Source organism: Micrasema longulum, unplaced genomic scaffold (assembly GCF_059751315.1).
Source record: "Micrasema longulum isolate JH-2025_06_02 unplaced genomic scaffold, ASM5975131v1 h1tg000049l, whole genome shotgun sequence".
In the NCBI taxonomy this organism is placed as follows: domain Eukaryota; kingdom Metazoa; phylum Arthropoda; class Insecta; order Trichoptera; family Brachycentridae; genus Micrasema; species Micrasema longulum.
This window is the reverse complement of record NW_028277256.1, coordinates 749860-763397: the sequence shown is the minus strand read 5'-3', so window position 1 is coordinate 763397 and position 13538 is coordinate 749860. Positions and strand designations below refer to the sequence as shown.

Here is a 13538-nt window from a genome sequence, read left to right as displayed (position 1 = left end):
TTTTTATACCGGATTTGGAAAGTAAATTTTCTAAAAATATGCAGGATTATAATACAAAAAATATTTATCTTTGCTATGCGAAGAATGAATGTGACGCAAATACAGCAATACGTATGTATAAGAGAGAACACGAAAATATCGATACCTACCTGAGTTCTAGAGGGCAACAAATACTTTTTTTACAGTTTGGCGTTAAGAATGCAAAAAAGTTTAAAAAGGGTTAGTTAAAGCTAGGGTTTGTTAAAGCTAGATAGATTGTCATCTAATAACACTTGGAACATTGAAAGTAATCATGAAATACATTATAGATATATGCCTATCTTGTGAAAAAAAACATAAATATCTCTGAAGTAGGTTTTTGTAAATGTTGGTATCGGTATCGAAATAACTCATAACAAGGAAAATAGAGAGGCTAATCTGTGGCCAATGTTTGCGTAAAACAGATTCAGTAGGTTATTTGGGTTTTTGACAGTGATGGGGGACTTAAAAAAAAAATTAAAAATTACCAGACAGTATTTCATTGACCTTTATAGCTTAAAAAATGTTTTTATAAATGTGATATTTCCCGATTATGTGTGATTTTAGCAGCATTATTCTGAGTGACAGATTCTTCTTTATTACATTTAGATTGCTCCGAAAAAAAAATTGTGAGCCGAATTCCATAGCATGCACTGTTGCCTGCTAGCATGTATTTATTTTTTGTATTGCATTAAAGAGATACAGTCGTATTCTCAATAAAATAGATAAGAGCGAGATGAGCAAAACAGTTCTTGAAATAACCTATGCTAATCGGATGGAAAACGCTCAGAACGAGTTTTCTGTACGTGAATCGTTTTAACACATTCAAGTGAATACTCTGTGATTACAGTTGCTTGTGATGCAGCGGGTGAGAGACATATTTTCAATACATTTTATTTTAAAAATTACTTCTTTTAAAATACTAATACATCGTAATTCAGTTAGATGATTTTTATCCAATTCGTAACTTATTTTTCCGTAATTATTAAGTGGCATGGATTATTTAATTTATTAAAAATTAGCAAAAAGATTGAAGTTAATAAAAAACAATATGAAATGCGAGCCTGAGGATTGGTATTTTTTTACTTTTATTTTCAATCTTGAAATAGTGCATATATAAAAATTTTCTTATGTGTGCTCTAATAATAATATCACATATATACATAATGTACAAATTTTTTAACACATATGCCTTAATGTCACGTTAAAATATTGTTTTTTTTAATCATAAATGTTTTTCCCGTTTAAAAGGCAGTGTGTCAATATGTTTGTGAATGTATTCATTGCACAAAAAAAAGTAATATAATATAATTATTAAGCGTAGTAAAATAATCGTTAAATCCGGGCGGATTGAGAATACAGTTCTGTGTGTGAAATAGAACCAGAATCCTGGACGAATGCTTTCAGCTCGGTGGCTACTCTCAGGTAAAAAACCTGAATGAGGAAATCGAGTAACGATAAGTTCGCCTCGTAGTGAAGTTGTTGGTTTTGAGGGTCTTCCTGGTAGACGCTGTCCATCTGTTATTTCATGCAGAACTATGTATAGAATTCCTGATTCCAGAATTCCAGATTAATAACTTATAAACAAAGAATATACTATTGTATTAAGCTTGTTGTATTAAACTTATGTGTACATGTGTTCACCTATAATTGACAAACAATATCTAAAATTAATATCTTAAACTATTATTATACCAATATCTTATATGTATTGTTTATTGTTTGGAAACCATAATGAATAAAATAAATAATATGAATGTTACTTTTTGTAATCTTTAAAAATATGTATAGGTACTAAATTAGTAGGAATTAAAAAGATACAGTTTTTTTTTTAAATTTATAAAAGTATTGTGTAGGTATATAACTACACATATTATATGTAAATATTTTTGTGCTCCAGTTTGCCTTATATTCATATCTTTTTATGTTACAAATGTAGGTATATATTTTTAACTTATGTATTAAAAGTTGAAAATGTTAGATACTTAGTAAAATCAAGTAGAATAAGGTGTACTGTGTCCGGGAAAATAAATAATACAGTTCTGTGTATGAAAACTGTGAAATTGAACCATAATTCGACTTGATGGGTATTCTCAGGTAAAAATCTCGTAAAATTAAATCTACTATAGACAAGTCCGTAAAATAAAGCAAAATAATAGTGACATATTGATTTTGGAATAATTTAACATTACAGTCTATCGTTAAAATGTCAAACACAATTAATTTATATTTTTAATATGAAAAACATTTTTCAGTTTGTGGTATGACATTAAACACAGGAACAAGGCTAATCCTGATGATGAGGAAGTAACCTCGAAACCGGTCGATATATAATTCAAAAGTCATAAGGTTTTTACAAATTTATAAACAAATACTGTCAATTACTGACGTTTAAAATTCGTTTAAAATTTGTATTATAGGAATTAAAAATGATATTTTAAAATAACATTTTTATATGTATAAATTGTATGTATTTATTTGATATGTAATATATTTTCTTTACTAACTTTGTATACTATGTGGAAATCTGTTATTAGTTCTGAGTTTATACACTATATCTGTTTGTTTACTAAAAATATGTATGTAGAACTGTTGATTTCCCAAATAAAATAAAATAAAATAAAATTAAAGGCCTTTTTTTCAATTAAAAAATAAATAAATTAACATACATAATTATATTGTTGTTCTCGCAAAGTTAAGGCCTTGGCTATTTTATTGTGTAATTTTAAACGTCCATCGAAGATGTTATATATGATATGAACTAAAATTCTGCGGGTTACATGATATTTTTTGTTTTTTTTTTTTTATGAAAGGTAGGTACAGAGATTAATAAAAAATTGAGAAAATACTTATGTGCACACTTAAGATTCATTTACTGTTTTTTGTTTATCAATTGTGTTATCAAAATTTATTTTTAAATGTTTGCTGTAAATGAGAATCGCTTCTTACGTAAAGGAGGAATGTTCATAACAAAAAAATAATGGAATTAACGAAACTTATTAAAATATCTGTACTATTAAACTATTTGCAGTAATATAAATCTAAACAAAGTACATCCCTGAAAATAACTAATTCATTTATTTAAATTTCCATTCATTTTATTTATTTGATACGTTTATGTACATTACAAAACATATATTTCATGGCTTAAATAGCATGAGAAAAATTGACAATACAATTTAAATGTGAATGAATGAATGACAGGCACCGTGGCGCAGTTGGTAAGACGGCCAACCGTGAAACTGGCGTCGCGGGTTTGATTCCCGCCATTTCCAAGACAAAAACACAAGTTTAAAAAAAAAAATGGTCTGGGTGTTGTGGTGTATTTTTCAGTACCTCCTTCCATATCTCCTCTATCCCAACTGCTGACAAGCCTCTAAATAGAGTCTTTGCGGGTTATTTCTTTTAAAAAAAGAATATGAAAACTGGTAAGGAAGCTATTCTCTGTGAACTTTATTTCAGTAACACGGAGATGTCGATATCCAAAGAGATACGGCTGAGTAAAGGCATTGCTCCTCTTGTTGGTATTAATTAACATTGGCAGGCTGATGTTAAAGATATTATCGTTTTGATAATACTGTAAATAAAACGTTTTTTTTAACACAATAACGTTTTCAAAATTAGGTTATTACGTTCTCACGTCCAACATAAAATAATGTAATGTCAAATAATTGAACATGTTTACATTTGAATCCCTTTAAATGAAATGCAAATATATATTTTTTTGATTTTTATAATAAATGTTACAAAACAATACACTATCGTCTAAACACAAAAAACCACAAAAGCATGACCTGTATATGGGTATACAATATATATATATATATATATATATATCAATATTAAAATAAAAGTGCTTATACCATTGTACACAATGTAAAACATTAGAGATTCGTCAGACAGGTTTCCGTTCTTCTCAGAATAGACAGATTTTTCCTTATATTTGGCAGACTACACTCATTTAAATCACTAAAATGAATTTAATACGCCGACTGGTTTCAGAACCCGACTGTTTCTTTGTCAGGGCTTAAAAATAAAATAACACTAAACATTTTAAATCTTACCAAAGCTTACCAGCGCCAGCACCGTGATTACGAACGCTATCTTATCGGTATCTTCTTCTTCAAGAAAAAGAAGATCTTCATCGGTACATGCCAAGATGGTGTTAACTAACATCGATATTTATGTACAAAAATATGTTTATTTGTATATAAATTCAAAGTATCTTCGTCGGTAATTTTTAATAGAAAAAAAATGTAAACATGTTCTATTTTTCACACAGAAAACAAAATTTTACTTTGTAGATAAAATTCAAGATAAATTTTAACTTTCCATTTGACTACGGACCCAGAGCCGTAGCCAGATTTTATAATCTGGGCAGGCTCAATAAATGTCAAGGCCGGTTGAATTTTTAAAACATTTTATACACATATACGTACGAGTATGTACAGAAAAATATCATTATCTTCGTACGTCCGCACCAAATGGTGCATAGGGCGCGGCAAAGGTATAGTAAATGCAGCGAATATCGATCATAGTATAGGATAGGACTAACTCAAGGAAAAACGACTTTTTCTTTAGATCATGTCATTATTATAATACTGTTCTCTCCGGTATTGCAAACATTTTTCATCTCTCCTATATGAAATATAGAAGATTCCTTTTAGACAGTACACCCGTTTAGTTTTACGATGTCAGTAATTATGTATGTACTTGTATGTTCATTATTATATTTTTGTACCTTTTACATTATTTTTTTAAAACTTTTTTCTTTTCTAATAAGAAATACTTTTCTAAGAAGAATACTTAAAATTTAAATTTATCTTGTTTCTATTTACTTTATTTTTATAACTGTATATAAGTATATGTATTTTTATTTTATTTGCAATTTCTTAGTGCCTAACAATTATTAATTGCTTTTATTTTGATACCGATAATGTGATTAATCAATAGCTTACACCACTATGAATCTGATTAGATCCATAAAAAGTTAATTTTGTTTGTAAACATTCAAAAACAATTTTTTTTAAACACAAAAAAACAACATCCTTCCATTGTTTTGTATATGTATTCTCGTCGAATGCATCCCTGGTAGGTGGATGAAAAAAAGACTTTTTAACAGATTCGATTGAAAAAATCTACATTTCGCTGAAAACCGCTCGTAAATCGGTTGAGCCATCAGTTCACTGACATCACACGCACATAAGAATTAAATATATAAAGATAAACTCTTTATTTTATGCATTCTCTTTTAGTTTTTTTCGTTTAGTGCGTAATGCAATGTATTTTATACTGCCGCCGAGGTAAAGTTCGTAATATCATAGGGTATTTTGTCATTTGGGTACCTGTTTTTCAGGTTTTATTCCTGCGCACGACGTAACGTGTATGAGTAACCGAATTCTACAGTTTATTTTTAGTCTTATTTTATTTTATATTCCTCAGTCAGAGACAAGACTTGTAAAGAACGAAATATCGGGTTTAGACATTTTATAGGGCTCGTAAACTGCCTTTGTCTGTCAACAATATTTTGAGTTTGTCCAAATATTGTTGAAAAATCCACCTGGTCCATGAAGATGTATAAAAATTGAAAAAATAACATTTTCAGGCGTTGCGTAGTATGTAGGTGAAATAATTGAATTACACAAATCTCACCCGCATAAATAAAGGTTTCAGCTCGTTTACTTCACAAACATCAACAGATGAAAGAATTGAAGGGATATAGATGTTTAAATATGGGCAAAATAGTGAATGTTACACAGTGTGTAAAGTGGCCACTTAAACCAGCCAATGACCGGTCATAAGCCCTGTAGATGCCTAGACTTCTATATTACCTTATCTGAAATGTTCTTCATCTCTGTTGTAATTTGTTAATGCCTTTGTCTAGTTTAAACTACTAAATTATTAATTTTAAATATACCTTAGAAAAAAACAAACTATTTCACCAATAATATTGATGTTTTTTTTGTAGATATTTCTTGATAGAACTTCATAGAAGGGAATATGTAAACATCCCTGTCATAAAATGGAATAAAGTATTATTTCTTTTTAATAATAAATAAAAATCTAAATCCCAATTTTAGTCCAATGACAAACTTTCCTAACATAAAAATGATTTGTTTTGCAAACTAGTAATAATGTTGTCAGTCCCAATTTATTTATTTATTTATTTACACTCTTTATCAAAATACAATTCCACGTTCACTTTGCCCAGCTAACAAGGGTACATACCCCGTTCCAAGCTAGGCAATTACATTTTAATGTATTATAATAGTTGACAAATTCATAAAGAGCACAGACAAACGAGATATAAACTTATTCGTATACTCATTTTACTCATTACTCATTTTGTTTTTGTTTTAATTTTTAAAAACAGATATGATCAGTTCCTTGTTAACATTACTAGGAAAGCACTCTTTCTGAAATGATTACACTACGTTATAAATGTTCTTACTACAATTTAAAAATTCAAGAAATCCTACTTAATGATATAATTTCTTTATTTCCAAGATCCTTGATTTTTTATGTTTGTCTATTCGACCTCTGGTCCCATAAATGTGAATGTTTATTAAGTATAATTTAGTATTTTGATCTTGAATGACATAAAAGTATAAACACACTTACACGTCAGTCATGAATCAAAATAATTATACAGGAAAATTATTAAAATAATTGAAATGTACAAAAGGTTATTCAAACGGATAACCTTTTCAATCATTTAGTAATTTTGAATATTCACTATAGTACAGTAGAATTCCGTTGATCCGAACTCCAGTCATCGGGATTGCCAAATATTCAGACCGTAATCAGGATACAAATATAACGTTTTTAATTTTTATTTAATTGTGCAATTAACTTTGCTGGACAAGTTTAAGTAAGTTTTGAATGTGGTTCCAATTCGCTGTATCATTTTAAAAGCAATTAAATCTGGCATTAATTAATCCGGATAGTTAGAGTTTTATTATGTTTCAAATAGTAAGAACCAGAATCTTGGACGAGTGTTTTCGGCTCGATGGAGATGCGTTCTTATGATTTACCCAAATATTTAATTTTGAGGGCCATTTTCAGCGAGTTGTAAATAACTCACTATTAGAAAATGGAATCGACTTGGGGTAGAGTGGGATTCGAACCACAGAACTTTGATCCGTGATTCCGAGACACTAGCTACAGGACCATAACCCGATTTATTTGTTAACAGACTTATTGAATTAAGACAAAAATAAAAAGCAAAATAAAATTATGTTTCGTATTATCAGCGCTATGATGTAAGCAGGTAAACCGGAAATCTTCCACAACTTTCTTATCATTGGTTGATTCATAGGAACAAGAGACGTCGTTCAAAGTAGTAAACAGTTTTTGTATCCAATTTACCGTAGGGCTGAAGTTCCTCATTATCACGTTTTGTTTCGCTGATACAAGCAGTGTCCGAATTTGTGAGCTATTCGATGTGTGGGGAACTCCTACCTGTTTCCAGGATCCCTTATATGAAATTAATATGAACAAATAAAATATTTGTTAAATTTGATTACTTTCAGGGAATCTTAATGAGATGGCTATTCGCCATTGCAGTCCAGCCACTGTTTGCTGTAGCTGTCTTTTCAGGTAATAATACTTTAATAAATAACTGCGTCCTACGTCTTTTAAACAAAAAAATATATGCATTTAATACTTAATCAAATCAATTTTCATATTGAAATGTATAATTTTTTTTTTTATTCAGAAAACATACAGTCATACATAAAAAGTATTAAAAACAAAGATTTTCAAACGTAAAAAGTCCAATTAAGTTTTTAATAATTATATAAATGATATAAACATCAAATGTGACAAAAAAATAATAAATAAAAAACCTAAGCGAAAAAATATTGATTTTCCATGGAGGTAACAAATGAAAATACCAAATGCACACTCCGAGCCATCCATGCACACATACATGAACGCATACATATACATATACACACGTGCATACGCACATCTACATGCATTTACATATAAAACAAACACATATATTTCATGCTATACATATAAATAGCAAGATGCTATCTTCAGGCGGTCTCCATGGTATGGTGGTCAAGACGCTTGACTCACGCACGGAAGGTTAAGAAATAATAAAAATAATTATAGAATCACTTTGTAAAGCGCCCTTGAGGTTTTATATTTCGAAGAGGCGGCTATAAACGTCATCCAAAATAATAATAATAATTATATGAAACCATAAAATTGTATTATGAACAGAGAACCATAAAATCGAACAGAATCAACATGGAAATAAAATGGACATTTTCTGTTTCTAAAAAAAGGTGTTCCTTATTCTAAAAATAAAAGACGAGTGATACTTAAATTAATTTAACCAATTGGATTTAGAGATAATTGATTTGATTAAAAAAAATATTTACTAATATAACCAAAAGCCTCACAATGTCAAAAAACCCGGAGAGAAGTAAACTAGCTGTGAATAATCAAATTACAGAGCAAGTGATGGAATTCAAGTATCTTGGAGTCGAAATCAGTAGTAAAGGTGATTTGTGCAATGAAACTCTGAAGCAAATCAACAAGGCTGCAGCAATATCCGGTGCCTCAGAAATACGGTGTGGAGGAATATTCACATGAGACTAGACAGAACAAAATATGTGTTAAACAGATAGCCACCTACGAAATAAAGGCAAGGACAGACACTTCTAAGACAAAATCTTTGCAGAGAAGTTCTGAGATGCGATCCATAACCAGAAACACGCAGCGGGACCGCATGCAAACATTGACATTCGGAACACGTGCTGTACGGAAGATTTTGTAAGATGAGGAATGTCGTTGTCACGAAGGCGGTACTAAAATGAACATGTCAACAGAATGGCGGAGTACAGACTCCCACGTATCGCACTTCAAGAGAACCCCGAAGGAAGAAGACTCCTAGGCAGACTCCTGAAGAGGTGACGCGATAGCTGGCAGTTGGCGTCCCGAGAGGAAAGCACAAACAGATCCATAAGAAGAAGAAGGATTTAAGTATCACTCGCCTTTTATTTCCATAATAAATTTCAATTAAATTCTACCAATTAATTTTACTAACAAACTTGAATAGTTCTATTTTATATTAGGTAATCAGATAGAGCGGAAATTTCAGCGTAAAACTTTATAAACTTGTCTGACTAATGAACTGAACAATAGGCATAAGTGAACAACTCATTACATAATGGATTAAATATGAGATTTTTAATTTAGAAGCAGCATCACAACCCCGCGTGTTGTGTTACTATACTAACTGGGCAACATACAGACCTGGCGCGGGCAAATACCAAGTCCAGGATGTAGATCCTCACCTGTGTACGCACCTGATCTACGCCTATGGGAGCCCCACTTTGGAGGGTCAGATTGTACCATTTGATTCCTACCAAGATATTGATTTGCGTAAGTTATTTCCCCATTATTGTTATTTTGAAAAAAAATAATAACTAAAATGATTAATGGTGCAAATGTATTGTGGTAGAAGGAACACCATATGCCTCTATTTTTAATTTTAAAAATATATATTTACGTTTTTTACGTAATTTATTATAAATGTTGAATTAATATTAATGTACATAAAATCTCAATAAAAACATAATTATAAATATAAATGAAATAACGTTTTGTGAATTTAAAGGTCTCTATTTGCATTTATTTTTTTAAAAGAAAGATATAATAGCGTTCTTTTTATTTACCCAGATACAAAAAAAAATTGAGCCATTTTCAACGAGCTGTAAATTACCCAATATTAGAAAATGGAAATCAAGTTGTGGTAGAGTGGGGTTCGCACCTTGGACCTATGATCCATAAGTCTGCGACATTTCCCACGGAACTATAACCAGATTTTAATAAACATTCCTAGTATTGGGATATTATCCGTTGTTCGATTATCCTGATTTGATTTAATTAAATTACAGTTATTTACGTATTTCATAAATATTAAATTTTACGCGATAAAGATTACTTACATAATACCTATTTTTCACTGATTTTGTAATGGTATATTGTAATTTACAATCAAAGGCTTTAGAGATTAAACGTCACGTAGTAGTTTGGACGCTGTCGGCGTGGAAAAAAAGGGAAAACCATAAAAAAGTCGATTTATTTACTTTGGAAGCCACACAGGTTTAGTGTCTAAGTTCAGTAAGACAATCTAAATTCAGCTTTCAGTTCAGTTTTCGTGTATATTGCACATTGAAATCCAAAGTCGGGTTGTGGTCCCGTGGCTAGTGTCTCGGACTCACAGACCAAAGGTCCGTGGTTCGAATCCCACTCTACCCCAACTTGATTCCATTTTCTAATAGTGAGTTATTTACAACTCGTTGAGAATGGCCCTCAAAATTAAATATTTGGGTAAATTATAAGAACGCAAATATTTCTTTTTACATTAAAAAAAAAAAAAAAAAATGTTTGAATTGACTTACAGCACTTTCAAAATAAGGGGCTCATTTATATTAGTTTTATGTATTTCCTGTTTTATATATCCATTTCAGATTAACAAAAATATAACCTACAATATTTTTAAAGGGTACTATTAGCTGTTATTAAAGAAATTATGTGTTTAAAAATGCCATCTAAAATTCGTAGGTGAGATTACATATTTACTTAGATATAGTGAGGTCATGATGATTAATAATAATTTTATTTATCTAGATGGATATACGTCCTTTACTAGTCTAAAGACCGCAAATCCCAAATTAAAAACACTATTATCTCTTGGAGGAACAAATCAAGGTTCTGCAGTGTTTTCACATATTACTTCTGATGAGGGCAATAGGAAAACGTTTATTCAAAATGCAATCAAGGTAGGTTATCCAGAACATACATTATTGTGATAATAATATTAAGTCGTGTCTTATCAATCGCCTATCCACCTCATTACCAACTATTCAATAACTCATTTATAACTATCATGACCACTTATTGGGTTACACAGGTTTACAGCCCACTGATCGTCGAAATCAGTACAACGCGTTGCAACGCGACGTGCAGGGTAAAATTAGGGGGATTTTATCTTATTTATTTTACCATTTTTTAGTGGCTACTCTCAAGTAAACATCCTGCGAAGGGAAATCGAGCGAAGATTATTCGGCACATGGTGTAATAAATGGTTAGTGCGTTTCCCTGCCACTAAATAAACATAAAAAAATACAATAGAAATCAACCCACCCTAGATAATTTTTCTGTGCCGTGTAGGTTTCCGTTTGAAAAATACCACTAAAAACTACCAATGTTGGGGCAAGTATTGGGTTTAAGGTTTCAAATTTAATATCATCATACTTCATCATTTTATTTATTGAATTTCACAATACGCCCAAAAGGCGTTTTTATAGTAAAAAATAGCACAGGTATTTTAATAAGATTAAAAAAACTCAATTATAAATATTTATGCTGATCCAAAAAAGCATGCTGCAATGCAAAGATAAGAAAAACGTTATTAGTTATGTACAAAATGATGTAATATTAATAATAAAAAAACTGTAAAGTGAAAAAAAACGAAATTATTAAAAAAAAAAGTGAATTATAAAAAAAATATTAAACACTAATAAAAAAATCACAATAAGGGTATAAGAAGGTATACACACCAAAAACAGAGAAAACATCGCACGAAACAGAAATAACATTGTGTATCAAATTTTATTCGTTTTTAACAATGTATAAAAGAATGTTTTTAAATGAATTGTTGTTGTACTAAAAATGTCTATGATAATAAATATCATCTATTTTATTATTATATAAGGGTATTTTTTTTTATTATTGCTTCGTACATGAAAAATAAATTTTTATTAAAATTTAATTAAGTGTTTCGTTTGTGGCATTTTGCGTTTATATAGACACCAGTTTGAGTTAATTTACGAAATTTTGAGAACCTTTTTACGATTACACGTGACGTTTTATTTACATTATACAATAATAAATTTATTTATTGGGTATACGAAAATATAAACAGAATACAACGTATCACTTTAAATGACGTATTACTACATAATAAAAATGGCGGTATCCGTGGTGTCTCACGCACGAAAGGATTCCCGGAGAAAACACAAAAATTCAACGTTTTTTTCTCGAGCCTAATTTACCATTTGCATTTGTTATTGGCACATCTGACCTGTTGGAGTGCAAAAAACAAAACAATAAGAACATTTATTTTGGCAAATATTTATATCTTGATTTGCTTTTCTTTTTGAAATCGTATTTCGTTTGATGAAAAAAAAATGCAAAAAGTATTTTTAAAACTATTTGTAAGTATTTTTATACGATAAAGGTATTATTTTTTCTGTTATTATAATTATTTTTTACATGGGTTTATTTGCATTTATTACATGATACACCCATGCACACCAATCGGGATTTTCCGTCGCTTATTTATGCTATTGTATTTTTATGTTCATACAGAAAACCATTATTTTTTGTGAATAAAACCAAATCACCTTTTTTATTATATTACTCTCGCAGTACTTGCGAGATTACAATTTCGATGGCCTCGACATCAACTGGCGGACACCAGCCTCTGGCGATGGAAGCAAACCGCAGGATAAAGCCAACTTCGTGGAGTTTATGAAGGAGCTGAGGGCAGCCATCAGCTCAGAGGGTGGGACGTCCCCTCTCCTGCTGTCCACCATAGTCCCGAAGCAGGAAGAACTCATTGCTAATGGATTCGATGTTCCTGGACTTATGAAGTAAGTACATTATCAGTCGTTCAGTTTGAATACGTTATGTTTATTATTTATTTATTTATTAGTTTATACATACATTTTTACAAAAACGGCACAAAAACACTCCGGCAAATTCTGCTTGTACTAGGAGTAGGCTAAGTATATGAAGGGTCGGCAAGCCAGAAATATTAGTATGCCTAAAGTTGCAATCGGTTCCTATATAGGCAAATGCCTGTTCTAAGAAACCGATTTGTTGCGGCAAATGTAGTTTTCATATATGTTTCCTTTAAATAAAAATAATATTGAAGAAATAGAAAAACAGTTATAGCCCTAAAGAGAATTAAAAAAAATAGTTTACGTTAAATGTAAAAATAAAATGAAATATATATACTTACATACTACATTCATACACATACATCCATATACACACATATATATACATATATATAAACACACACACATACATAATATATAAGCACATACAAAAATACAATAAATTTATAAATGATTTAATAGGATAGCATAATATTTAGATTACTATCCTTAATAAATTCTCAGATTACTTACTTCCAATGTCTGTCAACCAAATTGTTATTCTTTTTTTCAACACTGATGGTTTATCAAATTTCCAAACACACGGTATCAGGTTGTATAGTTTAGGTCCGTTATGTTGAAACGAATGGTCGGGGAGAGGATTCATCATCAGGATGGATCATCACCAAACCCTTATCCGCACCTGATGGGCATAGGTTTGTTTTATTAATTTGATTTGCCAACCTGTAATTGGTAGTCTTGCACGTCATGGACAGGGGCTTTGGTACCCCGGAAGAATCGTTATTTATACTTTGGAATAGGAAAATTTATCAT

General features: G+C 30.4%; 1 protein-coding gene across 1 annotated transcript in view; it reads left to right on the top strand.

Annotated features, from left to right (window-relative positions):
* Positions 1–839: 839 nt before the first annotated feature.
* Positions 840–13538, top strand: part of LOC148285182 (putative chitinase 10) — a 34354-nt gene continuing 21655 nt past the window's right edge. Inside the window, exons 1-5 of the mRNA XM_088228874.1 lie at positions 840–886; positions 7551–7617; positions 9232–9417; positions 10669–10820; positions 12472–12695. Coding sequence (XP_088085000.1) covers positions 878–886; positions 7551–7617; positions 9232–9417; positions 10669–10820; positions 12472–12695 — 638 coding nt within the window. The 5' untranslated portion in view covers positions 840–877. The remainder of the gene's footprint in view (positions 887–7550; positions 7618–9231; positions 9418–10668; positions 10821–12471; positions 12696–13538) is intronic.